The following is a 25,103-nucleotide window of genomic DNA, read 5'->3' on the forward strand; positions in this document are numbered from 1 at the left end:
CCCATGGACTATACAGTCGATGAAATTCTCCAGGCCAGAATAGTGGAGTGGGTACCCCTTCCCTTCTCCAGGGGATCTTCTCAACTCAGGGATTGAACCCAGGTCTCCCGCATTGCAGGCAGATTCTTTACCAGCTGAGCCACAGGGAAGCCTAAGAATACTGGAGTAGATAGCCTATCCCTTCTTCAGCAGATCTTTCTGACCCAGGAATTAAACTAGGGTCTCATGCGTTGCAGGCGGATTCTTTACCAGCCAAGTTTTCTTCAAACTTACTCCTCTGAGGATATTGCCTTTAATTTAGAAAGAAGCACAGAGCATATCCCATTTTACAAGCTCTGTTTCTCTGTGTGAAAGAACGTATATATGACTTGTCACTTGATTGTGCTCCCTGAGGTCTGAGACTATGGCTGTGTTCTCAATTCCAACCCCAGCAAAGAGTTTGGAGTAGTTTCTGCTAAATAAATGTTTATTGAATGGACCCTTAAAACATGTTTGTACTTCTTTTTTTCTTTAAAATCTACTGAAATAAAAGAAGTTTTGGCCTTCAAATTGTAAATATATACAACATGTATACCTGTTTCACATTCGTTCCAGAGGAAATAGTTTGAGATGCTAACAAGGGTGTTTAGAGAAAGTCCAGCCAGGAACTGGGCTTCCAGGTACCAGAATAGTGAAAATAAGCTTCAATTATAGCAAAATCTCATCAGTGGGAAAAAAAAAATCTGCACTTTGTCTAGCAGTGTAATGCAAGAAAGCAGAACGAAATCCTTCAGATATGCTCATTTTCATTTCTTAACTATCTAGGCACAAGTATTGAGTTAATGGACTCTAGGCTATTGTCTGTCTTTCACCTCATCTTGGCTGATATCTGGGCTATCAGAGCTTATGAATATCTTATTCAAAGGATGAGAAGAGGAAATGAAAGGAGACAAGAAAACCAGACCAGTGAAATTCTTTTAGTTAACAGGACATTAAATTTTTTTTAATCATTAAGGATGTATTATACTTATTACTGAAGAAAAGTTGCCTGATTTTCTAGTGTTGTTAAATAATTTTGTATAATTCAGTAGCCAAAGCATTCTATATCTCTTTTCTGTTGCAGGGTTAAGTGACCACTGGCAACATGAAATTTATTATACATCTCTATAAATAATAGCAACTGCCATTTATTGAGAGCTTATTATGTGCCTGACATTATGCTTATCATTTTTGGTACATTCTTCATGTGTTTGACAAAAATCCTGGGAGGGGGCTATTAAGATTCCTAGGTAGAAGAGGACATAGTTTTAGAGAAACCTCACAACTTCGAAGTGGTAGGGCTGAAATTCAAACTCAAGCTCTTAAGGACTTTACTCATTGGCCTCTTCAGTCTAACTTACAATGTCAATACTTTATCAGTATAATTCCTTTTCACACTGACAGTTCTAGAAGACATGATGAAAATAACTTCAATATGAAAGATATGACTAAGGGACTTCTAGATCTTCTATACTGTAATCCAGCACATCTCAGATCATTTTGACTATTATTTACATTTACAAAAAACATGTTCTCTTCTAAATTAAATATAGACAAGCACTGTCATTCTGACAATTTCCCTCTAGTTTCTCCTGATAAAAGAGAGAAAGCTTCTGAATAAAGGGACTGATAATGTCTGTTGTGAATGACATGATCCCTCTGAAACAAAACTCATTTTGCCTATCAGTCTGAGAGGTCTGGATGATGCCTGAGAAGAGAAAGCCAGTCATAACAAGTGACCTTTCTCAGTTTCAAATTTTCTGGTAGCCATAATTATGTGGCTGCAAGGAAATAGCTTCTGGGCACCAGAAAGGTTGTAGTGGCTAATACTGTTCTTTGAAATATTTAAATATTTAAGCTCTTACAAATTAGAAACTGCCTGTTTTGCCCAACAGTTTGTCAAGTTTATTAAAGATGTTGAATTTTATTATCAAAGACAAAAATCCTGTACCATTAAAATTCTGGGTGGGATTAAAATTCCCATCACTGTGTTGCTACAGATGGTACAAGATTCACCTCCCCAACTAAATAACACATTCAATTTATATGCAATGAGGTGTGCAAAAAGTGCTTTTGGCTATATATTAAGAAAACCCCTTAACTAACAATATACTGATTTAACACCCTCTAGCAGAAAATAGACAAAGGAGGTTGTTCTCATGCTGGAACAGGAAGATTATGGCATCCTAAATTGCACAGCAATAATTTTGTGGTACATAAGGTCTAAAAGCATGGAAGTGTTTCATCATCAGATCTGCTGCTGCTGCTGCTAAGTCGCTTCAGTCGTGTCCGACTCTGTGTGACCCCATAGACGTCACCCCACCAGGCTCTCCTGCCCCTGGGATTCTCCAGGCAAGAACACTGGAGTGGGTCTAAGTGAGGATAAAAAATGAGACAACTCTCATGTTTAAGATGGGATATATACGTAGTACTGGTCATCCAGAAGGCCAATTAATTTCTTCTGAAAAATGAGTATATATTTTTTTAATTTGTCATAGAAGACTCAGAAGGACCTAAGCCCTGATTACTGCATGAGAAGCTAAATGAATTTTAGCAAATTATAAACAAAAACTTTAGTTATATCTACTTTCAGAATGATATTTCTTTATCATACTTTTCTATGTTTTTACTATTTTCTACTTTTCTATCCTCTTCTGCACATATCTGCTAAACATATTTAGTAATGATGTGATCAGAACAGTCTGCTATTAGCCTAATTCAATTGATAGCAACATACAGAAAAATAAAAATTATAACTGCAGGTAAATGTACATGAAAGGCAAAAAAAAAAAAAAAAAAAAGTACTCTAGACATTTCAGCAAAGTGTGACACTGAAAGAGAACCAACTCTACCTTGCATTCTGGACAACCATGACTTGACTGCATTGATTCCAAGATCGAGAATGAAGGATACAGCAGAAAAGTAGGAAAGACAGGAAGAAAAAAGTTAGGAACAGAAGTAAGGAAGAAAATGTGAGAATAAAAACTAAAGGAGCTGCACCATAATACACAAACAACATGAGGTAGAAAATAATCGTTGAATCAAGGTGAAAATAATGCTTCCCAAGTATAATACATTCCAAGGTCTTGGTCATTATAGTAATTAGGAGTAATTTAAAGAAAGGGCTAGGAATTGAATAGGAATGGCATACTAGCGTGCTTTTTGGTCAAATCCCATCTAGAAGGCATATTTTGTTTGATAAATTGCATGGGGATAGCTTTCGGTGGGAACCTCACTCTTCATTTCATTATAGTTCCCACCCATCTTTCTGTTACCCACTCTGGAATGGACTGCCATATTCATGCCATCTGTCTGACCTTTCCAGTTATTCAAGTTTGCAATGGGATTGCAATAGGATTAAAACATATCCTGTAACAAATAAAAGATAACCACTCTTTTATAGTATAAACAGTGACACTCTAGGGTATTAAAGAAGATAGAAAATTAAAAGAGAGTGTCTATTTTCACTCATTAGCAAATGCTGATTAGAGATATAGCCTTGGCAGTGATTTCCTCTTATACTGTCATTAAATAACACTAACGGTCAAATGACCCAAATAAAAGGCAGAATGCAGTTATCAGTTTGTTATATTCATGCTAAAAAATAAAGTACTCGAGGAGGAGGGATAAATTAGGAGTTTGAGATTAGCAGTTACAGACTACTACATACAAAACAGATAAACAGCAAATTCTACTGTAATGCACAGAAACTATACTCAGTATCTTGAATTAAATCAGTTTGCTGTATACAGAAACGAATGCAACATTGAAAATCAACTATATTTCAAAAGAGTAGAAACATTGCAGTTATACTACTACATAAAGATAAAAACTAACATAGAAAGTCCCCTTTCTTGTTCTATAGGGCTAGTTTGAAATGTCTATGAATTAAAACTAGAGTAACAATACCAGCAACTCTAAGTTTCTAAATAAAATTGTTGGGTAGGATGAAATTAAGGGCTGTATACTGAATTAGATATATCACTTGGCAATTTTCAAATTATTTTCTGAGTATTATCTAATTTGATTTTCCTGAGCAACTGAAAATTATGGCTGTCTCTACCATGGCTCTTTCAATATCAACAAGGAAAGTGAATCTCTAAGAATTGATGATTTGACAGTTGTGACAACTGGTAAGTAGCACTCAAATGCAGTGTATAACTCTAATTTAGATCCTGTTCAAACAGACCAAATATAGTTATAGAACATACTTTGTATGATTTTAGTGTTTATAAATTTTTTGAGCTTTGTTTTATGGCCCACAACATAGTTTATGATGGTTAATGTTCCATGTGCACTTGAAAAGTATATATATACATATATATATATATATATACACACACATACATATTCTGTTGTTGATGGGCAGAATATTTTATATATATCAACTAGGTCATCAAACTGGCTAAGAAAATATTAGGAGGCAATTGGGGGAAATAAGAGATTTAAAAATTAAAAATTATTATGGCTATGTGTGGTATTATAATTACTTTTGAAGTTTTTTTTTTTTTAGAAATATATACTATTTGCATAAAAAAGTTACAATAGTTGAGATCTATTTTAAAATAATCTGCATGGAGGGAGTGTACAAGGGTGAAAATGAAACATGATTGGCTAGAGAGTGGTAATTGTTGAAGCTGAGTAATGGGTGCATGATGGATCATTATATTATTCTTTCTACTTATACTTCCAATGACTGAAAATTTCCCAGTAAAAAGTTACATTAAAATGTTGCTCTTCAAATTAAATGAAAACACAGCAAAAATGAAACCAGAGTCTTCAATAACCGTCCCCTAATTTTTTTAACTATACCTCGAATTGTTGATTACTTATGGTTCCATTATACTGATTTGGCTAGTATAAATTCTTCATAAAAGGTAATGATCTGTTGGGTCCAAATTACTGGTTTGAAGCCATCCCTGAATTATGATTTATATATAAGATTACAGCCATTTGCATTTATTATGTGAAAATTAAACATCTCTAAAGAGTACTTGCTTTATATAAACAGTTTATATATTACACAAGAGATTTAAAGAGATCTTTTTCATTTATCTATGAAAGTTGACATTTCAAATATTATTCTTATTTTTTTATTTTATAATTTTAGAACAGTGATTTGAAAATATGCATGTAAATAATGATCCATCAAGTTATTTAATGAGCATTTAATTATTGAATAATACACATGTCCTATAAGATAAAAGAGTAACTGGTGAGTCCTTGAACACTGGTTTCACAAATACATTTTGAAAGGTAAACTAATTCTTTAAATCTGCCACAGACAATTCCTGAAATGATTTCATAGTCTACCTGACTGGTCATAGCAGAAGAAGTTTCTAGAACTAACATACTAATACGTTCTTATCCAAGCAGCTTTTGTTATGATCATGAATCTCCAAAAACCCATTAAGGCTTAATTATAAATTTTTAATTCCACCTTGCTTACTAACTGGAAATAAATAAGTATGACATGTATTATAGATAAAACTAAGAAAAAGATATAAAGCTCTTTAGAGATTAGAAGACATTATCACTATTTAAAAAAAAAATCATATGGCAATATTTATGATACTTCGAAGACATCACTTCTTTACTTACCCTCGCCCTGGAAGAAGGTACACTTTAACAAAGGGGTCTGAATAACCATTGTTGTCTCGAGGGACTAGGTTTCTTGCTTGGAGAATATGTATTATGAGATTTCCAAGATCATAGTTGATTTGAAGCTTAAAGGAACAGCAAATATTCCATGAACATTATTTTGTTTTTAAAAAAGCATATAATACATTATCGTTCAATATTTTGCCAGTATTTAAAAAAAATTCTCATAAGAAGCATTAACTGTCACTTTCATTTTATTTGAAACTGAACAGACCAGTTAATGTCTAATTTAATTGGGAGCTCCCAGGCACACATTAATTACTAGTAAATGTGCTGTTCATTCTTTCCACTGTGAAAGTTCTGGCCTGTCTAAAATTCATTTAGAAGGAAAATAACACAGGGAATGCTAGTTACATTTTTAAACAAAATTTCCACTGTTAGCAAAATCAGAAATGTTAATGTTCATAAATACAGTTCCCAGAATTTTGAAAATAAATTAACTAATTGATAAATTTAATAGAAAATCTCTTTTGCATTTCATCAAATAGTTAACAGTGGGTAGAATCATTGTTTAAACACAAATACCTTAGTACTGAATTGTCAGGATATTTAAGAATGTGCAATTTGATCTCTTTCTATAGTACACTAGCTGATAAACCTGTAGCTTTTCTTTTTGTGCCTGCTTTCTTAACAGAGTGAGGTTAAGATAATAAAATACAACTGTTCTTTAATCTCAGAAACTGAAGAGAGAAGAAGAGGCACTGTCTCATAGATGTCTAACGGCTGTTGAAAAGTTGTCATTGAATAGTAAAAGACTTACCATTCAAACTAAATTTTAAGAAGCCAGCATTATTCAAAATAATTGAATTAACCAATTTTTCTCCTTCAAAAATGAAAAATTCCTTTGGCATCATTTAGAATAGGACAATTCTGTTTGATGCTGTTTCAATTTATCAAATAACAGAAAGGAAAGTCAAAGTGTTAGTTGCTCAGTTGTGTCCGACTCTTTGTGACCCCACGGATTGTGCAGACCCTATGGACTGTAGTCGACCAGGCTCCTCTGTCCATGGGATTTCCCAGGCAAGAATACTGGAGAGGGTAGCCATTCCCTTCTCCAAGGGATCTAGCCGACCCAGAACTCGAACCCAGGCCTCCTGCATTGCAGGTCGATTCTTTACTGCCTGAGCCACCAACGGAGCCCTAACAGAAAGGAAGAAATCTATACTTTGAAAAGGAAAAACCATAAATAAAAAATGAATGTACTTTCCATAATCATGCAAAACAGATATGCTATATTTATGTTGAAAATGGAATAACTTAGATGAGTCAGCCTTCATTTAAAATTTAATATTAAAACGATCTACTGATTTCAGCATAATTTTGATCTGATTACGTTTTGTGGCAGAAAAGCAATCTTTGTTCACTTTTCTCAGTACAGAAAGCTCCAGAGTCTCACTGACCACCATGAAAACAATATGAAACATGAAACACAGAGCCATGAAGGAAGAGGAGAAATAAGAAGTCTAGGACTGCAGTAACTGTGTTTTAATGGAGTACTAAAATACAGGAATTATTCTGCAATTAATTTCACTGAGGTTTAGAACAGCTTCCAAATCTTTACGGAGAAAATTTCCCCCTTTTTTTCCTTTCTCTGCTGGCCTAAAAGTCCATTTTTAACTGGTGAGGCAGCAAAATCATTTCTTATTGAAATAGAAATTTGCAGGATACTCTAAGAGAGTGCTTTCCAAAGCGTACTCTGTAAATCTGGTGCCTTAGAGAACACTTAGAGTTGCTCAGATGTTACATGTGAGAGAAAATGAGATGCCCCCAGTACCCCTTAACCAGACAAATTCCATTCTGGCAATTCACTGTTTGGGTGTTTACACAAGGTTTCATCTGGAATAAGGCTTTGCTAAAAAGACAGAAGATAAAATATTAAAAAATGAAATCACTGTCATAAGGAAGTATCTCCCCTTGCTGCCCCCCCCCCCAAAAAAAAAGAAAAAGGAAAGGAAAGCAAAGCAAATATCCTGGGGGTTGAAAATATTAGAGCAAAGTTCTACTGTAAAATTAAATATTACCACTGAAGTGAAAAGAAAATAAGAACAAAACAAATGAATTTACTTACGAAACAGAAATAGACTCACAGACAGACAATGAACTTACAGTTGTTGGTGGGGGACAGGGGGGAAGGGTGAAGGAGAAGGAATAGTTAGGGAATTTGTGGTGGATGTGTACACATCGCTATATTTAAAATGGATAACCAACAAGGACATCCTGTGCAGCATATGGAACTCTGCTCAATGTCATGTGGCAGCCTGGATGGGAGGGGGCTTAGCAGAGAGTAGATATATATGCATGTATGTATACATATATATATATGGCTGAGTGCCTGTGCTGTTCACCTGAAACTATCACAATATTGTTTGTTAATCAGCTATACCCCAATTCAAAATAAAATGGTTTTAGAAAATAAACCTTTCAGTAAAAAACAAATTATAACAAGCCAAAAAGAAACACAGCACATGTTGGCCCTTGAGCAAAAAATTAAAAAAATGAGACAAAGAAAGAGATATTATGAATCAGAGTATCTAGCATTTTCTTTGCTGCATGTGAAATTAAAAGAGATCACCTTTGGCTTTCTAGAAGTGAGAAATAGCAGTGAGACAGCAAGATTGAGAGCACATTGGTGATTTCAGTTCCATCCTGCTGGGTCCTTCTTATTAGGGTGCCCATGTTCTGTGCTTTTTCTTCATTTCCACTCTCACTCTCCTCTCTGCTTCAATCCGGGTATGCCCGGATGACAATTGATTTCTTTGTCTTTGTGTCCTCCTCTTTATAATACTTCCTAGAGGGTGTGGCTCTATGAATTTCTACGACATATTTGTTTCATTTAGCCTGTCCCTCACTCTAAAATATTTCCTGATCCCTCTATTATGTTGTGGCTAACATCCTTCGGGTTCTGTTCAAGGTTCTTTTAATTTAGTCTTAACTTATCTCTACAGGAACATTTTCCTGCAGCAGAGCAGATATGTTCCTTTCATTACCCTCTGGCAGCAGAATTGTTCCTTGTACCATTTCTTCTTCCAGGAAAACACTTCTCCTTTTTCTATGCTTATCCTCAAATTACTTCAAATCTCTGTTACCCTTTGTGAAAATGTACTGTGGATGCAACTAAGACTCACTGTTCTTTTCTCTTATCGAAAATGTACTATCTTCAAATAGCTATTATTTTCTATTTTGTTAATTCTTTTCACATGACATTTCTTACCTACCCTAAATTACTTTTTAGTATCATCTAAAGTATCATTTTTCTAACTTTTCTGAATCTGCCCATTTATGATGCAATATATAAACACAGAAACATGCACACAGAACTAAAAAAAAAACATAATGATTTAAACTATTTTCTTCTATCTTCCTGGTCAAAATCCTCTCAATTAATTTGATAAATTACAGATTGGTTATGATCTCCAGTATGAAAAACACTGCTCTAGAGTAACTGTTCAGCAATTATTTAGCAATTGTTGACCAGAGGAAGAAAAGAGGACAGCATTAGAGTCATGAAACTCTCAATGCTGCTGTTGCTGCTAGGTTGCTTCAGTCGTGTCCAACTCTGTGTGACCCCGTAGACGGCAGCCCACCAGGCTCCCCTGTCCCTGGGATTCTCCAGGCAAGAACACTGGAGTGGGTTGCCATTTCCTTCTCCAACGCATGAAAGTGAAAAGTGAAAGTGAAGTCGCTCAGTCGTGTCCGACTTGACCCCATGGACTGCAGCCTATCAGGCTCCTCCGTCCATGGAATTTTCCAGGCAAGAGTACTCTCAATGAGAAACCTTCAAATTTCCAGGAGAATCTGTCATGTTTGAAACACATTCAGCAACTATAAAGTAAATGAGACTTAATACATTGGTACTGTTAAGGTATTAGGTAGATTTCAAAGTACAGAATTCCAGAGGTATAATTAGATTTAATAAAACATATATCGTATTAAAATACTTATACCTATCTATGTCATAAAACAGGAAAAGTTAAGGTTCTAATAGTGCTTACAATCTCAATAGACCAGTGGGAAAAAGAGCCACAAAAGATGGTATAATAATGATCTTTTAAAAGCATTCATACCTGAATTTCCCCCGTAATTGGATGAGAGACAACCTTTGCTGCATCAGTAGGCTGCAATGTTAAGACATATATTAGATTAATGGATAAACCCTTTACAGGATTTACCACTTAAATTTCCCTTTGAGTTAAGTTCTGTTTGGTCAGAGCACACTGCCTGGAAAGCACATTTTGTCCATCTGGTTGCTTCAGATTATGGTGTCTACTTACACTTCTCAATACATGTTTAATTTTATAGATACATAAATCTCTTTTTCATTGTGTGAAGCCTGTTTTGAAACTATAATTTTATACCTGAAGTAATGTACATTCAATTACTTAAGAAATGGAACACTTTTGGTTGAAAGTATTCAATTTAAGTATTAATGGTTTTTAAATGTCTATAAGAAAATGAAAAAGATATTGTTTTTACTTGATTGCCTAGGAGGCCAAAAGTTATAAAAGTCCACCTTATATTCCTTTGCTGGGTTCTCAGTCCAGTCCTACTCTCTTCTAGAATGGGACACCCAGGTAAACACTTTTTAGCATTTCATACCCCTTTAATTAAAAGTCCATAACATTTGATCTAACTTCACATTTCCTTAATAATTTTCTTATGTCAGTAAAGCCTTAAAAACCATTCAGAATGTGATCTGATAAAGTGATTCACTCTGCTGATTAAATGACTGATTACTGATCTGTTACATTTCAGTAGAATGTACAAATTTGTACAAAAAAAGGAATGATGTCCCTGACTCTAGATCTACAACAGAATTTCAGGCAATGTGGCATCACTGTAGGGAGACATTTACTGAAATGGAGGCAAGCTTACTACGAGACAGCAAAGGCCCTGTATCCCTATATACACATCATATTGGCCTTATAATAATAATTAACTGGAAAAGGAAAATTCATCATATTTAGGTGTGTTTCTGCTACTTTTTTATTATTTTATGCTAGAAATGAGAGCAATCAAAGAAGACAGCTATCTTCCAGGTCTTGTTTTGTGAAATATTAAAAATTATGTGTAATCATTGGTAAAGTTATAGAGAAGGGTTTAAATTTTCTAAGCCATATATCCTTTATTAGTAAAGCTCATTTACATGAATGGCCATTTAACACTGAAACTATGCTCTAGCTGCAAAGGATAAACTGCTAGTTATTGAACAATTATGTTTACTTAATTCTTTTATGTTTAACTTTTAAGGAAAGCAAAGGAGTCGAGACAAAGAAGGAATACACAAGTTCCTGAAACTTTATCTCAATTAAAGATGGGAAGTTTCCTAAAACTAGATATCCATGAATCTCAATGAGCAAGGCTGAGGGATAACTAGAGATAAAATGTCAAAAATAGGGTGAAAAAAACCCCAAGTAATGATTGACAATGTATTTTGTTTTGATTTCATTTTGATAGTTATAACTCATTTGAAATATGATCATGCAAACATAACTAGAATCAGTGCAGAGAATATACTTACGGACAAATTTTAAATGTTCTGGGGGTGTGGCAATGAACTCATAAAGGCACACAAGGATACAATAATATCTGTGTACAGTGGGCATATCAGCTCCATGTAGTTATGGTTTAAGATTAGAGACAAGTATTTCTTTTCAGTGATGTCATACCCTTGTGAAGCTGGTTTTTGATGACTGTGGTGATTAAAAAAAATGTACTGCAAGAAAATTAGTGTGATCAGTGTGGAAGAGGAAATGCAAGTGTCAGTGTCCAAACCAATTCCACCATCTGAATAGTTCTGCAGTCCCTTCAGGCATACATATCCCACTGATAAATAATTTTAGTATATAACTATGAAATAGATACATCATTTTATTTCATTTTATGTATTATTTTTCCAATGGTTACTAAGATGTTAGGACATAAATACTAGTTAAATTGTTGGGACCTAACTATATAATAAATGTTAATTGTTTTAGGTATCTCTTTTGGTATAAGGGCAGTATGAAAAAATTACTGAGCTGTTGTGTGCTATGATAGAAAAGTCTGGGAGAGCAAGGACCTACTTCATTAGAACACTTAAAACTAGTAAGCATTTTAGTTGACATTTATTTATACTATGATGGGAGAAATTATTCAGATTTTAAAGATAATATGAAGAAAATCTGATTAGATTTCAGAAATAAAACAGCTTGTGGCAGTAAAATAAAAATTTTGGAGGAAAAAATTCATATTGAATTAGTAAACAAAATAATTTAAAATGGTCATATGTAAATATATAGCATAATTTAACCCTATGTCTAAATAATTTAGATTCACATTTTACTTTTATTTACTTAGAAGCAATCACTTAAACTGGAACATTATTAATAGATTAATAATTACTTATGAATAATCACTCAAAACATTTAATAGATGGTGTTCTAAATATACATAATTAATGTATAATTATGCTATGGTTTAAATATTTTTGTTTTAATTTACTCAATAATATTAATGTTTTATAATTTAATATATAGTTAGCCTCATAACTAATAAAAACAAAAGGATGTTAAAATTATAATTTTCTAAATTAACTGAAGAACATATGCTATATTTGAACATATTACCTGACTCAGAAACATGTAAGCTTCAGACCATTGCTCAGTATTTCTCTAATCTCTCAATGTCAATATTTTAACATTGTAGGATTTGTAGAACAAATAAAAATAAGTATTGACTTTTATGCATACTATAAATATCATTAAGTTCATTTATTTTAAGAAACTCAGTACCAGCTAAATGTTGATGATAATAAACTCTCCAAAAGATGAATAGGCAACAGTCCCTTTCTTCAAGAGTGTTAACATCTATTCACTATATATTTCTGTAAGTATATATAGAATCTCACTAATAACCAGATTTGATTATTGTTATTACTATTAATAAGAATTAAAAAGCAATCTATATACCATCACTGTCAAGTAGACTATAATGTGAGCCACATAGGTTATTTCAAATACTGTAGTAGTCACTTTAAAAATATAAAAATAAATGGTAAATTGATTTTTAAAAATATATTTTGTTTATTTGACTGCACCAGGTCTTAGCTGCACCGGTTTTAGTTGGGTACGTTGGCTCTTTAGTTGTGGCGTGTGGGATCTAGTTCCCTGACCAGGGGTCAAACCTGGGTCCCCTGCATTGGGAGCACGAAGTTTTAACCACTGGACCATCAGGAAAGTCCTGTGCAATTAATTTCTACTGACATATTTTATTTGATGTAATTTATTAGAAATACTATCATTTCACCATGAAATCAATATAAAAAATGTAATGAGCTATTTTACATGTTTTTTTATACTAAGTCTTTAAAATCTGTTGTATAATTCACGTATACAGCATATCTCAATTAGGACTAGAACATTTGAAGTGTTCAATTGCCACAGGTGGCTAGCAGCCTCTGTCATGGACAGTGAAGCTCTATAGCTGTTTCAGCAAAACCTCTGTAAAACTACATAGGTCACATTTTTGGCATAGAAAAGAATTACCACATATCATAAAACGTATCAGTATCATTTCCCTGATATTTGTCCTATAATACCTGTGTCCTATAATACCTATAATACCTGTGTTCATCTTTCAATCATTACCAAAAAAGTTCACATGAAAAAAAAAACTCTATTTTTTATTCCCATAATATTATAAAGACTCACAGGTACCACTGATGTTTTAATTTAATTTTAATTTATTTTGTTATGGTCTATGCAAGCTACTCTGCTACGTGCTTAGGGAGTTATAAAGAAAATAAGAAATGGCTTTTGGTTCTTAATGAGTGTGCAGCCCATTTAGGAGGGTAAAATAAGCAAACAAGTAACCATAATCAAGATACAAATTGTTTTACTAGATACATAAAGCATCTGGCACTTTGGAGGGAGTGAAGGAAGAGAGAAGGATGACTCTAAGGAAGGATTAGAATATGGAAAGGCTTCGTAGAGGAAGGGTTTCTGTTATTTTTGTTTATCATTGACTCTTCATTTTCTGCAGATTGTAGAGTAAAAGCAAGGCATGGCATATAATGTCTTTCAATTTACAATTATCTAGGCTTCTCCTCTATTTATTATCCCTATATCTTTTGTATACCATGACTTAAGCATACAATTTTCTGTTTCTCATTTTTTTTTTTGGTGGTGCATTCTCTTCTTCAATGTTGGTTTCTTTTTCCCCTTTACCAAACGGGTTCATTAGCTAAATGCCAGCTTTCCTAACCCCATTGTCCCAGTGCCCTCTGCAGTTTTTAATGACCACCAACATTATAGCTTTACTGAATTTGTTTATATATCATCCTTCATCTATACTTAAATTAGTACTTCTTAAACTTCAAGGGGTATCACACTCACTTGGAGAACTTATTAAAACTCAGGTTGCTTGGTTTTATCCCTGGAGCTTCTGATTCAGAAGGCATAATGGTAGGATCAAGAATTTGCATTTTTAATAAGTTCCTGCCTGATGCTGGTACTACTAGACTGAGCAGGCTTTAAGAACCACTGGTCTACATAGTATACAGGGATGGATTTTACCCATCTTTGTATCTTGCATTCAAATTATGACTCATGGTACTGAAGGCGGCATGTAAAAATGTCTTTGGAAAGTAGAATGAGTTGATAACCCTAAGAAATAGAGTACTTAGTAGCAAGGCTATTGTAAAGATCTGACAACATTAAGTTTACTGTGATAATCTCCCAAGGAACATCCCCCTTCCCCAGGTAGAGGCAGGGAAGCTGACATTCCAGGTAGCAGGGATGAATTTTAAACAGGAGAGGGACCTAATCCAATCACTGTGTCACAGATCCATAGTTGGAGGGTAGATTAAGAGGGAGGAAGAGAGACTGGTGAGCGGAGTGACTAGCAGTAAGTGCAATACTGCAGGTAAAGAAGAATAATGCTTTACTAAATGAAATTGGCAAGTTCAGAAAAGATGGAAAATTATTAGAGACTTATCAAAAAACTAGAATTCACAGCACTAGGATTCAATGAGTCAAAAGAAAAGATGAGATGGTGCTTTTATATTTGACTTAATTTTCTGGGAGGATGGTGATGTCAAATGCTGAAATAAAAAAAAATATCTGGATGACAGACTTATAGAATTTACTGTATTTGGTGTGAAAACTTTGTTAGCAGAATTTGTCATGTCTTTAGGTCATCTGTGTGGAGATACTGAGAAATCAGAAAATGATATCAGCCTGTAACTTTGGAGACAGGGCACCTCCATGAGGTAATTCTTCAAAATTAATACATAATTGCATGTGGGAAAATATAGTTGTGTTAAAATTTATTTTGAAATTGAGTCTATCTTTGAACTTATTCCTCATGAAACCTTAAAAAACTATTTTCTGAAGTCCAGTCAACTTATCTAACCATAGCCTGTCCTTCCTACATATATTTCACCACATAAGGAAAAACCTTTATGTTTAAACAAACAAAAAACCCTTTTAAATGTATTTATCAATCATGAAGAGAGTTTCTCTATTAATAATCCAATCTATGGGGGGAAAATTACAAATTGTCTATATTATCACCTGGTCCTATTAAGTTAAAATTAATTTATGTTTTCTTTTAATTCCCCAGTAACTCTAAAATAATACTGTTAGAAACATTTATTCTAACTGAAGAACTGCATGAAGAGAAAATTTATTAGTATGGAATTGGATACATTTCAAAATAGCAATACTGTATTACTGGGTTTCTTGGTTTCCTGTTGTCCTAAATTATCCTCATTTCGTGGTCTTTTTTACTATTTATTTAAATTACAAAATATAATGTAATTATATGTTGTGTTTCGAAAAAGATACAATGACTATATTTGATACACAAAGAGGTTCAGATTTATGTAACAACCACAAAGAAAAAGAACAGGAAGCATCAGATACATTTTTTTTTCAAGTCCCTCATAATAACTGCCACAATACTTTAAGAGAGAAACACATCATTTTGATACATCTTGATCAGTTTTATACTGAGATATGGAAACCTTTTTTGTTTGTTTCAGCAGATCAATAGGAAAGGAGAAATTACATGAGAAACACCTTTAGGACATGATACTATATTTCCCATCTCCTAATTTGAGTAAGGAGTAGAAAATAAGCAATTTAGAGGCTGCATTGGGCATTTCTCACCTTGCTGCTGCTGTGTTTCTTTTTGCTCACTGAGGGTGACCCTGGCTGCCCAGGACTGGGAACGGAACTGGATCCTGCTGATGTAGGACCTGAATGAACGTGAGATCCCTTTTCAACAACAGATGACAGAACCAGTGGTGACTGCTGTAGTGAGACCTTCTGGAGCTCTGCTGCCAACTGCTTGGGATCAACCCCTGGGGATTTCGCTTTATCCACTGCAACAAAACCAAATGGCTTCACATATTCTCAGTTTCATTGGTACTTAACACCATGGAACTTATCTGAGTTCTAGATGACAAAGTCAAAATGTTATGTAAAACAATTTAAATTAAAAAGAAAATACATGCAAGTGTACCTTTATAAATCTATTTCTCAGGAAGTCTAGAAGAGACTGAGAAAGAGTACTGAATTACAGAGGAAATTTGAGGTTCCTATTATATCATTAGAAAAATGCTTGTAAATGTTTTATACAGAGAACTAACTATATGACAAAATACTCTTTTATTCACTGGAATTTAATTTCTATGATTGATTGTTTTTATTTCTTGCAATCTTATACATCTATTTTTCTAAGGGGAAATTTCAAAGAATATATTTACATTTACAGATATATGAAAATTTCTACAGGTTTTGGTCTGCTCTGTTTAGTGCCACAACCCAGACTCTTAAAGATATTGGCTATAGCATAGGAAGTGCTTGGTAAATATTTATTGAACATAGAACAACAATATATTTAATCTTATAAATGAGCTAAATTTATAGACTATATCTGCTATCTAAGAAAGAGTTAAATCTACTTTATTGTGTACTTATATATTATATTGATTTTTATTTATTATAAAAGGCAATCGAATGTTTCAGTAGTGTTCCAAAACTCAGCTATGCTAAAAAGAATCTAGTATTATCCAAAAAGTATATAGGACCCAAAATAAATGACTCCATGAATTACTTTCATATGATGAATTGAATTTTAAAGAATTCCAAATGTGAATTCACACAGCAAGAATTTCATGTGAATTTCTTTAATGGTTCTAACATGTATATATGTGTTTCCCTAGAATACTAAAATGAAACTACAATGCTTCCGATTTTCTTACTATTACATAAATATATAAACATTCATATGTCTATACATTTATTTTTGCCTCTATCTGTGATTGTGTCTATATCCTCATCTACAGCTCCATCTGCCTCTACGACTGCTTCTCCATCTCCATCTTCACCACACTTGGAAGCTTTCACCTACCAGATTTTGGTGGTTCATGGAGTTCTAGGTGCTGGGGATTTTCAGAATCTGACAGCATATTGAGGTCCCTAAAAATTAAAACAAAAAAAAAATTAAGAAAGCAATTGAGGACGTCTGAGACAAAAGGCCCCTTTTCCCAACTACGCTGAGTATTTTTTTCAGTAGGTAAATGAGAAGTGGTTAATGATATAAAGCAATTTCAAAGCATGCTCACCCTTCTAACCAAATATATATTTGCAATGCTGTTAAAAGTCAGCTGATAAAAATGATTATTTAAGGTGAAATCTTTATGGATTAAATATAAGTTCATTTTGAAATACTGTACAAATCCATGAAATCTAAATGGGTTTAGGCTTTCATTTAAATGATGCATGTTTCAAGAAAATCATGAAAGGGGACATAATAAGAAACAAAATTAGCTGAATTCTTTCTGTGCTTTAGACTTTGATTCTGAACACAAGACATCTATAAACTTGCATTCACTTTATTTTCTAATTACAAGCAATCTTTCTGACTGGCAAAGGTTCCACCTTAACAATTTTAAATTAAAAGAGCCATGAATAGCCAAAAAAATGGAAACAAAAAGATGGGGAAAAACTCACAGTCTTACACATATTTCTGCTTCCCCATTTTGCTGACTAATGATACTCTGCACTTCTTCATATGTTTTAGAAGTTAAAGGAATTCCATTCCACTCCAATACTTGCATGCCTAAAAAGAAAAATTCAAGTATAAAATAAAAAAAAAAGGCGTGCTATGTCTCATCTGGGTCCACAGGGCACAGAAGACATTGCTTTGCATTTAAAAACCACTTCAGCAGCCATTCAACTGAACACGCCATTTCAGAGAACATCAGTTCAAAGTTCTCTGGAACATAAATACCAAAACCATATGTAGCTTGATTTCATCAACTTACCTGAACATATAAAATGTGTCTAATACAACATGCAAAATGTTGCTCTTAAAAACAATTAAATATTATCAAACCCATGCATTTTGTTCACACTGTTATGAAGACAACATTCTTTACTAAACCAATTTTTTATGGGGAAGAAATAATTGTAAACACCAATATATTATTTTCTATGTGCAGCAAGCAACTAGAAAAGTGTAAACTCTTATTATGTTATGGAATAGGAGTGGTAGAAAAAATTGTTAGGATTTTGTTGTGAAGCTTCCTTTAAGAAATTGTTATAGCCTCAACTCTGCTCAGATAAAAAAGATTTCCATTAAGTGTCTGTTACTTCACTACATGCAAGACAGTCCTAAGTGGAAGAAACAGATGTTATATAGAGGGCAGCGTCATGGGTGTGTGTATGCTCTATGCTCAGAAGGGCCCCATACTCGGTTTAATCTTTGCTGCTGTCATCTTGAAATTTTTAACACTGTTTGAACAAAGAGCCTGACATTTTCATTTTGCTCTGGGTCCTGTAAGTTATGTTGCTGGACTGGTCACAGAGCATTTTGTATTTCCTCTTTTTCTAGAAAGAGGATTTTCACAGAAAAAAAGTAGCAACATTATTAGTATTTCAATATTTTACATTTAGGTTTTTTGGTCCCTTTTATATGAGCTGTCAAATAATTTAGGGTGCATGTTTGGCACATATCACATGGTCATATTATGTAGCTATGTGAGCTACATATAAATTCAGTGAAACCACCCAAGTTATAGTGCCAGATATTTGTGAATGCTACCAGCTTTACCTGAGGAAAAATACCTGCCATGGCTAGAACATTATTTAAAAAGAAATACTTGTTGAACAATTAGGTTTTCAATGAGCTTCATAGATGCCAATGTGAAATTCCCTATTGTTCACTATCGGCTTCCATGGGAAATTCTAAACATGGCATGATTGAGTCTTAAAAGTTTTAATGATTTTGATATACATTGGTAACAAGTAAGGGAAGTTCTTTTACCATTGAGAAATGGCAAAAGAAGTCCATAAAAATGCCTACAATAACACAAACAAGAATGATGACTTTTCTATAACTTACTCCAATGAAACTTTATCTTCAGATGGGCCTTAGGTTTAGTTCAACAATCCCAGGCTGTTGTACACATAAAATGAGAAAAATTACATAAAAGAATGCGATAATACCTCCAAAGAAAAATTTAGCACTGAAAGTGGTAAAGCACACTGAAAAACACTTCTTTTAGTCACAAGAAAGAGTACATTTATAACCAGATGATTCTGAATTGAAACAAATTAATGGTGTCATAATCCAGAAATTGCATTGCCACTTTTCTGCAGGAACAAATTCTATTAAAGGAAATAGCTGCATAACCTTCTTGCTTCCTGTTTTGAATTTACCTGTTAGTTTTTCACATTTTAAAGGGGCAAATTCATACAATGTAGTTATACAGTGAAATGAAAAATGCTTCTAGTTGTAAAAAAGAAAATCTGTTTAGACTCATTAATAAAACTAATGAAAAAATACAGAGATAACTAGCATTTGCTGCTAAGTCACTTCAGTCGTGTCCGACTCTGTGTGACCCCATAGATGGCAGCCCACCAGGCTCCCCAGTCCCTGGGATTCTCCAGGCAAGAACACTGGAGTGGGTTGCCATTTCCTTCTCCAAACTAGCATGTTACCTAGATACATACGGAAGATCATGAACTACATGATCTTCTCAGTCTCAAGATATGCCCGTTGAACCTTCTTTGCCCCAGTAGTTTCCCACTAGCACTGGTGCAGTACTGCAGTTCAGAAGATTTTGCCAATTCTTCTAGTTTTGGTTTCATGGTGAGTATGAAATCTATAGGGAATGTGACTACTTGAACATAGTTACTTAATAACAACTTTGCTTTCCTCTGTCTCTCCAACTTCCTACAAATTATACAAGAATCACAGGAAAATCAATGAGTATACAAATCACTCCTTTAAATTCATAAAATGATTTTAGCACTTGTAAGAATTAAAATAATTAAGTATGTATCTTCAAATATATAATAGTTTTGAAAATTATTTTCTTTCTTTTTATTTATTTATTTTTTAATTTTATTTTATTTTTAAACTTTACATAATTGTATTAGTTTTGCAAATATCAAAATGAATCCATCACAGGTATACATGTGCTCCCCATCCTGAACCCTCCTCCCTCCTCCCTCCCCATACCCTCCCTCTGGGTCGTCCCAGTGCACTAGCCCCAAGCATCCAGTATCGTGCATTGAACCTGGACTGGCATCTCGTTTCATACATGATATTTTACATGTTTCAATGCCATTCTCCCAAATCTTCCCACCCTCTCCCTCTCCCACAGAGTCCATAAGACTGTTCCATACATCAGCGTCACTTTTGCTGTCTCGTACACAGGGTTATTGTTATCATCTTTCTAAATTCCATTGGATGTGCAACCTGGCATGTGGGATCCTAGCTCTCTGACCACGGATCGAACCTGCATCCCCTAGAATGGAAGTGTGAAGTCTTAACCACTGGACACATGCAAATTCTCTTGAAAATACTTTAATTGTAAGGTCCTAGAAACTGTTTTAAAATGCATGCAAACATTATTTGATCATACTACACAGAAGTTCACTAAAATAGTATTTTATCACTTAATTGATTTGAATGTAGGCATATTCAACGTTAAGGAAACTTTTTACTCTGACTTTGGTTTAGAAATAATTCCTAGAAGATAGAACACATGAATGGTTTTATCTACTGTTTAGCATTGTGAGCAAACACATTTCCTTTAAATTATATCAACGTGTATGCAAACCAGTTATTCAAGTTTGAGATTGTACAGATGGTACTTCAATTATATCCATGCTGCTGCTGCTGCTGCTAAGGCGCTTCAGTCGTCTCCGACTCTGTGCGACCCCATAGACGGCAGCCCACCAGGCTCCCCCGTCCCTGGGATTCTCCAGGCAAGAACACTGGAGTGGGTTGCCATTTCCTTCTCCAATGCATGAAAGTGAAAAGTGAAAGTGAGGTCACTCAGTCGTGTCCGACTCCTAGCGACCCCATGGACTGCAGCCCACCAGGCTCCTCCGCCCATGGGATTTTCCAGGCAAGAGTACTGGAGTGGGGTGCCATTGCCTTCTCCGAATTATATCCATGGAAAGCGCCTATTCTAATAACTTTTACTAGGAATGCTAGGATAATCTGATTTTTGATTTGTATGAGTAATGAGAAAATTAACTTCTTAAAATCTTACACTTTGGTAATTAAAACCCCAAAAATTTAATAAGAAATTTTTGAATTAAAAAAATCAGTCACCATAAAACATTCTACATTATCACTAGTTTTAGTGATATTTATCACTATTTATATCAATGTTTATCACTACTTCAAAAATGTATTCTGGATTAAAATTATTACATTATCTATTAAAATTTTATGGATTAAGGTATATCAAAATATATATCACACAAAAGTTCATGATTTTTATTTATCTATTCCACAAGTATTTAAGTGGCAGGTACTACACAATTTATCACCTTTGTATCTATTGTTTTATGCTGTTATAAAAATTAATAAAAATGATAATCTAGTAGAAAAAAACCAGAAATATCTTGGCAGTTAGCAAGATGTAGATGAATCACAGAGAAGGAAATTCAAAAGTATTTTAAGTATATAAAGAAAAACCTAGACTAATGAAAGATTAGAAAGTATAAATGAAAGCAATAGTGATGTATTACTTAAGTCTCACTATACTGAAAAATGTTTGAAAGCCAGAGAATACAGTGTGCTGACCAGAATATGGGATTAGGGGATTATGAAATATTACGTGGTTGTTTAGCTTTATCACCACTGTATGATCTGAGAATACTATGACCATTTCTGGATGAAAAATACAACTGCTTGTTTACAATTTACAAGCACATAATTATTTTATTGGGAATGCAGATAAACGCAACCACTCTAGAGTACAAAGTGGCAGAATGTTGTTAACTAAAGCACATGTACACCCTAGGACCCAAAAAACTTCTTGAGTTTCTATTTATGGGGAGGTGGTAGTATCAGGAAAAATGGACAATGAGAAAAATGGACACTAAATATTTATGATGGAAACACTTAGCAGTCTTAAGAAAGAAATCATACCGGTTGTTAATACGAAAAGATGGATCCATCTTAAAAGCATCTGACTTACAAAACATGTGAGAAACAGGATCTGATCTAAGGGCAATGACATTTACATTCATTAAGATGATATCCCACACAAATTAACATTATACATTATACAAATAATAAACAGACATTACATAAATTATAATGGTTGCTCATGGAGGTTAAGAACAGATAGGTAAAGAAAATGATATTAAACAAATGAATTAATAAATGAATAAACAAACAAACACCCCCCTACACACACACAAGGTAGGTGGGAACCTAATGAGAACCAGTGGGGTTGGGGTTGACGTGCTATGAGATAAGAATATGATATAGCTGAGTAAAACAAACAAACAAACAAAAAATAGAAAAAAACCCCCAAACTTAATTAATTCAAAATTTGTATATATTATTCCCCTTTCCCACTGATATTAACTATGACTCTAGATTAGTTTCCTAAATTTGGACATCTGTGCTCATGAATTCTAGATAAACTAGCAGCAGCAGGAAAAACTCAGCTGAACTGCTTATTTGTCTTGGCTTTCTAAATAGCAAAGAAACCACGCAAGTGAGTTTCAGGAGTCCAGTAAGTTATCCCATCAATACACTAGTTACTTATGCATTTTCAAGATAGGCCATGTTAATATAAATGAAATGCATAGATAGATATATTTTATTACTTTCAAAACTACATTTAATGTTTTTAGCCTATTTATATATTAACATTGGGTAAAGTCTATTGGGCTGCAAATGAGTTGGACACGACTCACGACAAAACATATGTTAACATAAAGAATGAATAAAGGGTGGACAAAGAGAAAAGAGGAAAGGGAAGAAAGAATGAAGGGAGGTAAAGGTAAAAAAAATTGAATATAGTTTCCTGAATATACAGGTCAAAGGAGATGCCCTAATCTATAACAAGATGTTCAATACTGTACACCTGAACACTTAAAAAATCAGCAAAGTATGGCTTTCATACAAAAGTTCTCAAATGAAATTAACTTCTACATTACAAAATTGTCACATTTTGAATGTGAAAAGTTATCTAAGAAATATCAAAGACTACCATTGGAAAAGACCCTGATGCTGGGAAAGATTGAGAGCAGGAGGAGAAGGGGATGACAGAGGATGAGATGGCTGGATGGCATCACCGACTCGATGGACATGGGTTTGGGTGGACTCCAGGAGTTGGTGATGGACAGGGAGGCCTGGCGTGCTGTGGTTCATGGGGTCGCAAAGAGTCGGACATGACTGAGCAACTGAACTGAACTGTTAAACTGAGTTTACTCACATTTTTTTTTTCCTATTTCTGTGTCTACTGAAAGTATTGTGAATTAATGACTTCTACACTTATAGGTGTAAAACATATTTAGCTCCAGTCATACAAAATTTTTAAAGAAAACAGATTATCACCTCCTTTGCAGTATTACTGGTCAATTTATTATTGACCAGGGTCACTGAAAGAGGATTGCATGAATAAAATGTCTTGTAAAAACATGCCACAACTATTTCATAGACTCATTATAAAGTAAGCAAGATCCTGTTACATATAGTAGTTTTAGTTTCTTTTTACAATTGAGAAGTAAAACATGAAGTGACATGACTTTTCTAACACCACATATTTACTTAATGGTAATGGAGAGGCAATGGCACCCCACTCCAGTACTCTTGCCTGGAAAACCTCATGGACGGAGGAGCCTGGTGGGCTGCAGTCCATGGGGTTGCTAGGAGTTGGACACGGCTGAGTGACTTCACTTTCACTTTTCACTTTCATGCATTGGAGAAGGCAATGGTAACCCACTTCAATGTTCTTGCCTGGAAAATCCCAGGGACAGGGGGAGCCTTGTGGGCTGCCATCTATGGGGTCGCACAGAGTCGGACATGACTAAAGCGACTTAGCAGCAGCAGCAGCAGCAATGCAAATAGGAACTCTGTTTAACTGTCTCTCAGGTCAATGCTAGCATCAGTAAATAAGAAAACTCATTCAAATTATGCTAACTAAAACTATGTCATAGCCCACCTGAATATAAACAATGTTCAAATATGTAAAACTGGGCACAAAGAACACATATATTATATAATGTTATTTTTAATTACAATAAAGACAGATAATGTATTGACAGAAATTGTTTATCTATATGACAGTATTATTTGAAAGTATGGACATGCAAAAATTGAAGATCTTATTGAACAAACAAATTGTGGGATACATCATTTTATGGTCGATAAACGATGACCATTAGGAGGGGAAAAAAAGCTGACTGGCTTTATCATCCTTTTTCTCCACTCCACTCTGAGAAGAGGAACCAATATTACATTTCTACAGGCATAATCATAGGAAACTATGCTAAGTCCTGCTGAAAGGGAAAATAATGTAGGATGGTTTGGTCAATATCACTAATTATCAGGGAAATGCAAATCAAAACCACAATGAGATATCATACATTGCTAGGATGGCTATTATAAAACAAAACAAAACAAAAAACCCCACAAAAGATGCTAAGTGTTGGTAAGGAAGTGAAGGAACTGGAACTAGTATATTCTGGTGGTTACATTGCAAAAGAATTCGCTGGTGGCTCAGAGGATAAAGCATCTGCCTGCCATGCGGGAGACCAGGGTTCGATCCCTGGGTTGGGAAGATCCCCTGGAGAAGGAAATGGCAACCCACTCCAGTATTCTTGCCTGGAGAATCCCATGGACAGAGGAGCCTGGCCGGCTACAGTCCAGAGGGTTGCAAAGAGTCGGACACAACTGAGCTGTGTAGTGTAGTGTAACCACTATGGAAAACATTATGAAGTTTCCTAAAAGTTGAAAATAGCATTACCACATGATTTAGCAATCCTACTGCTGGAGATTTATTCAAAAGAATTGAAATGATGATCTTAAAGAGATATCAGCATTCCCACATTCTCTGCAGTGCTATACACAATAGCTCAAATGTGGAAATAACCTAAATATCCATTAACAGATAAATC

General features: G+C 34.3%; 1 protein-coding gene across 7 annotated transcripts in view; it reads right to left on the reverse strand.

Annotated features, from left to right (window-relative positions):
* The window catches only part of PCLO (piccolo presynaptic cytomatrix protein), a 384,975-nt gene that overhangs the window by 70,006 nt on the left and 289,866 nt on the right, over positions 1–25,103 (reverse strand). For 4 of the 7 annotated variants that reach the window (XM_086398565.1, XM_086398563.1, XM_086398561.1 and 1 more), the window contains exons 11-16: positions 17,676–17,784; positions 17,074–17,141; positions 15,828–16,042; positions 9,744–9,794; positions 5,620–5,744; positions 2,871–2,897 (exon numbers count right to left, since the gene is read on the reverse strand). In XM_086398565.1, coding sequence (XP_086254691.1) covers positions 2,871–2,897; positions 5,620–5,744; positions 9,744–9,794; positions 15,828–16,042; positions 17,074–17,141; positions 17,676–17,784 — 595 coding nt within the window. Of the gene's footprint in view, positions 1–2,870; positions 2,898–5,619; positions 5,745–9,743; positions 9,795–15,827; positions 16,043–17,073; positions 17,142–17,675; positions 17,785–25,103 lie in introns of those variants that run through there. The other 3 variants (XR_015163255.1, XM_086398562.1, XM_086398567.1) reach the window with 3 other exon arrangements.

The sequence above is a fragment of the Bos grunniens genome, chromosome 4, assembly GCF_055505025.1.
Source record: "Bos grunniens cultivar Pamir isolate PY7600 chromosome 4, Bosgru_T2T1.0, whole genome shotgun sequence".
NCBI lineage: Eukaryota > Metazoa > Chordata > Mammalia > Artiodactyla > Bovidae > Bos > Bos grunniens.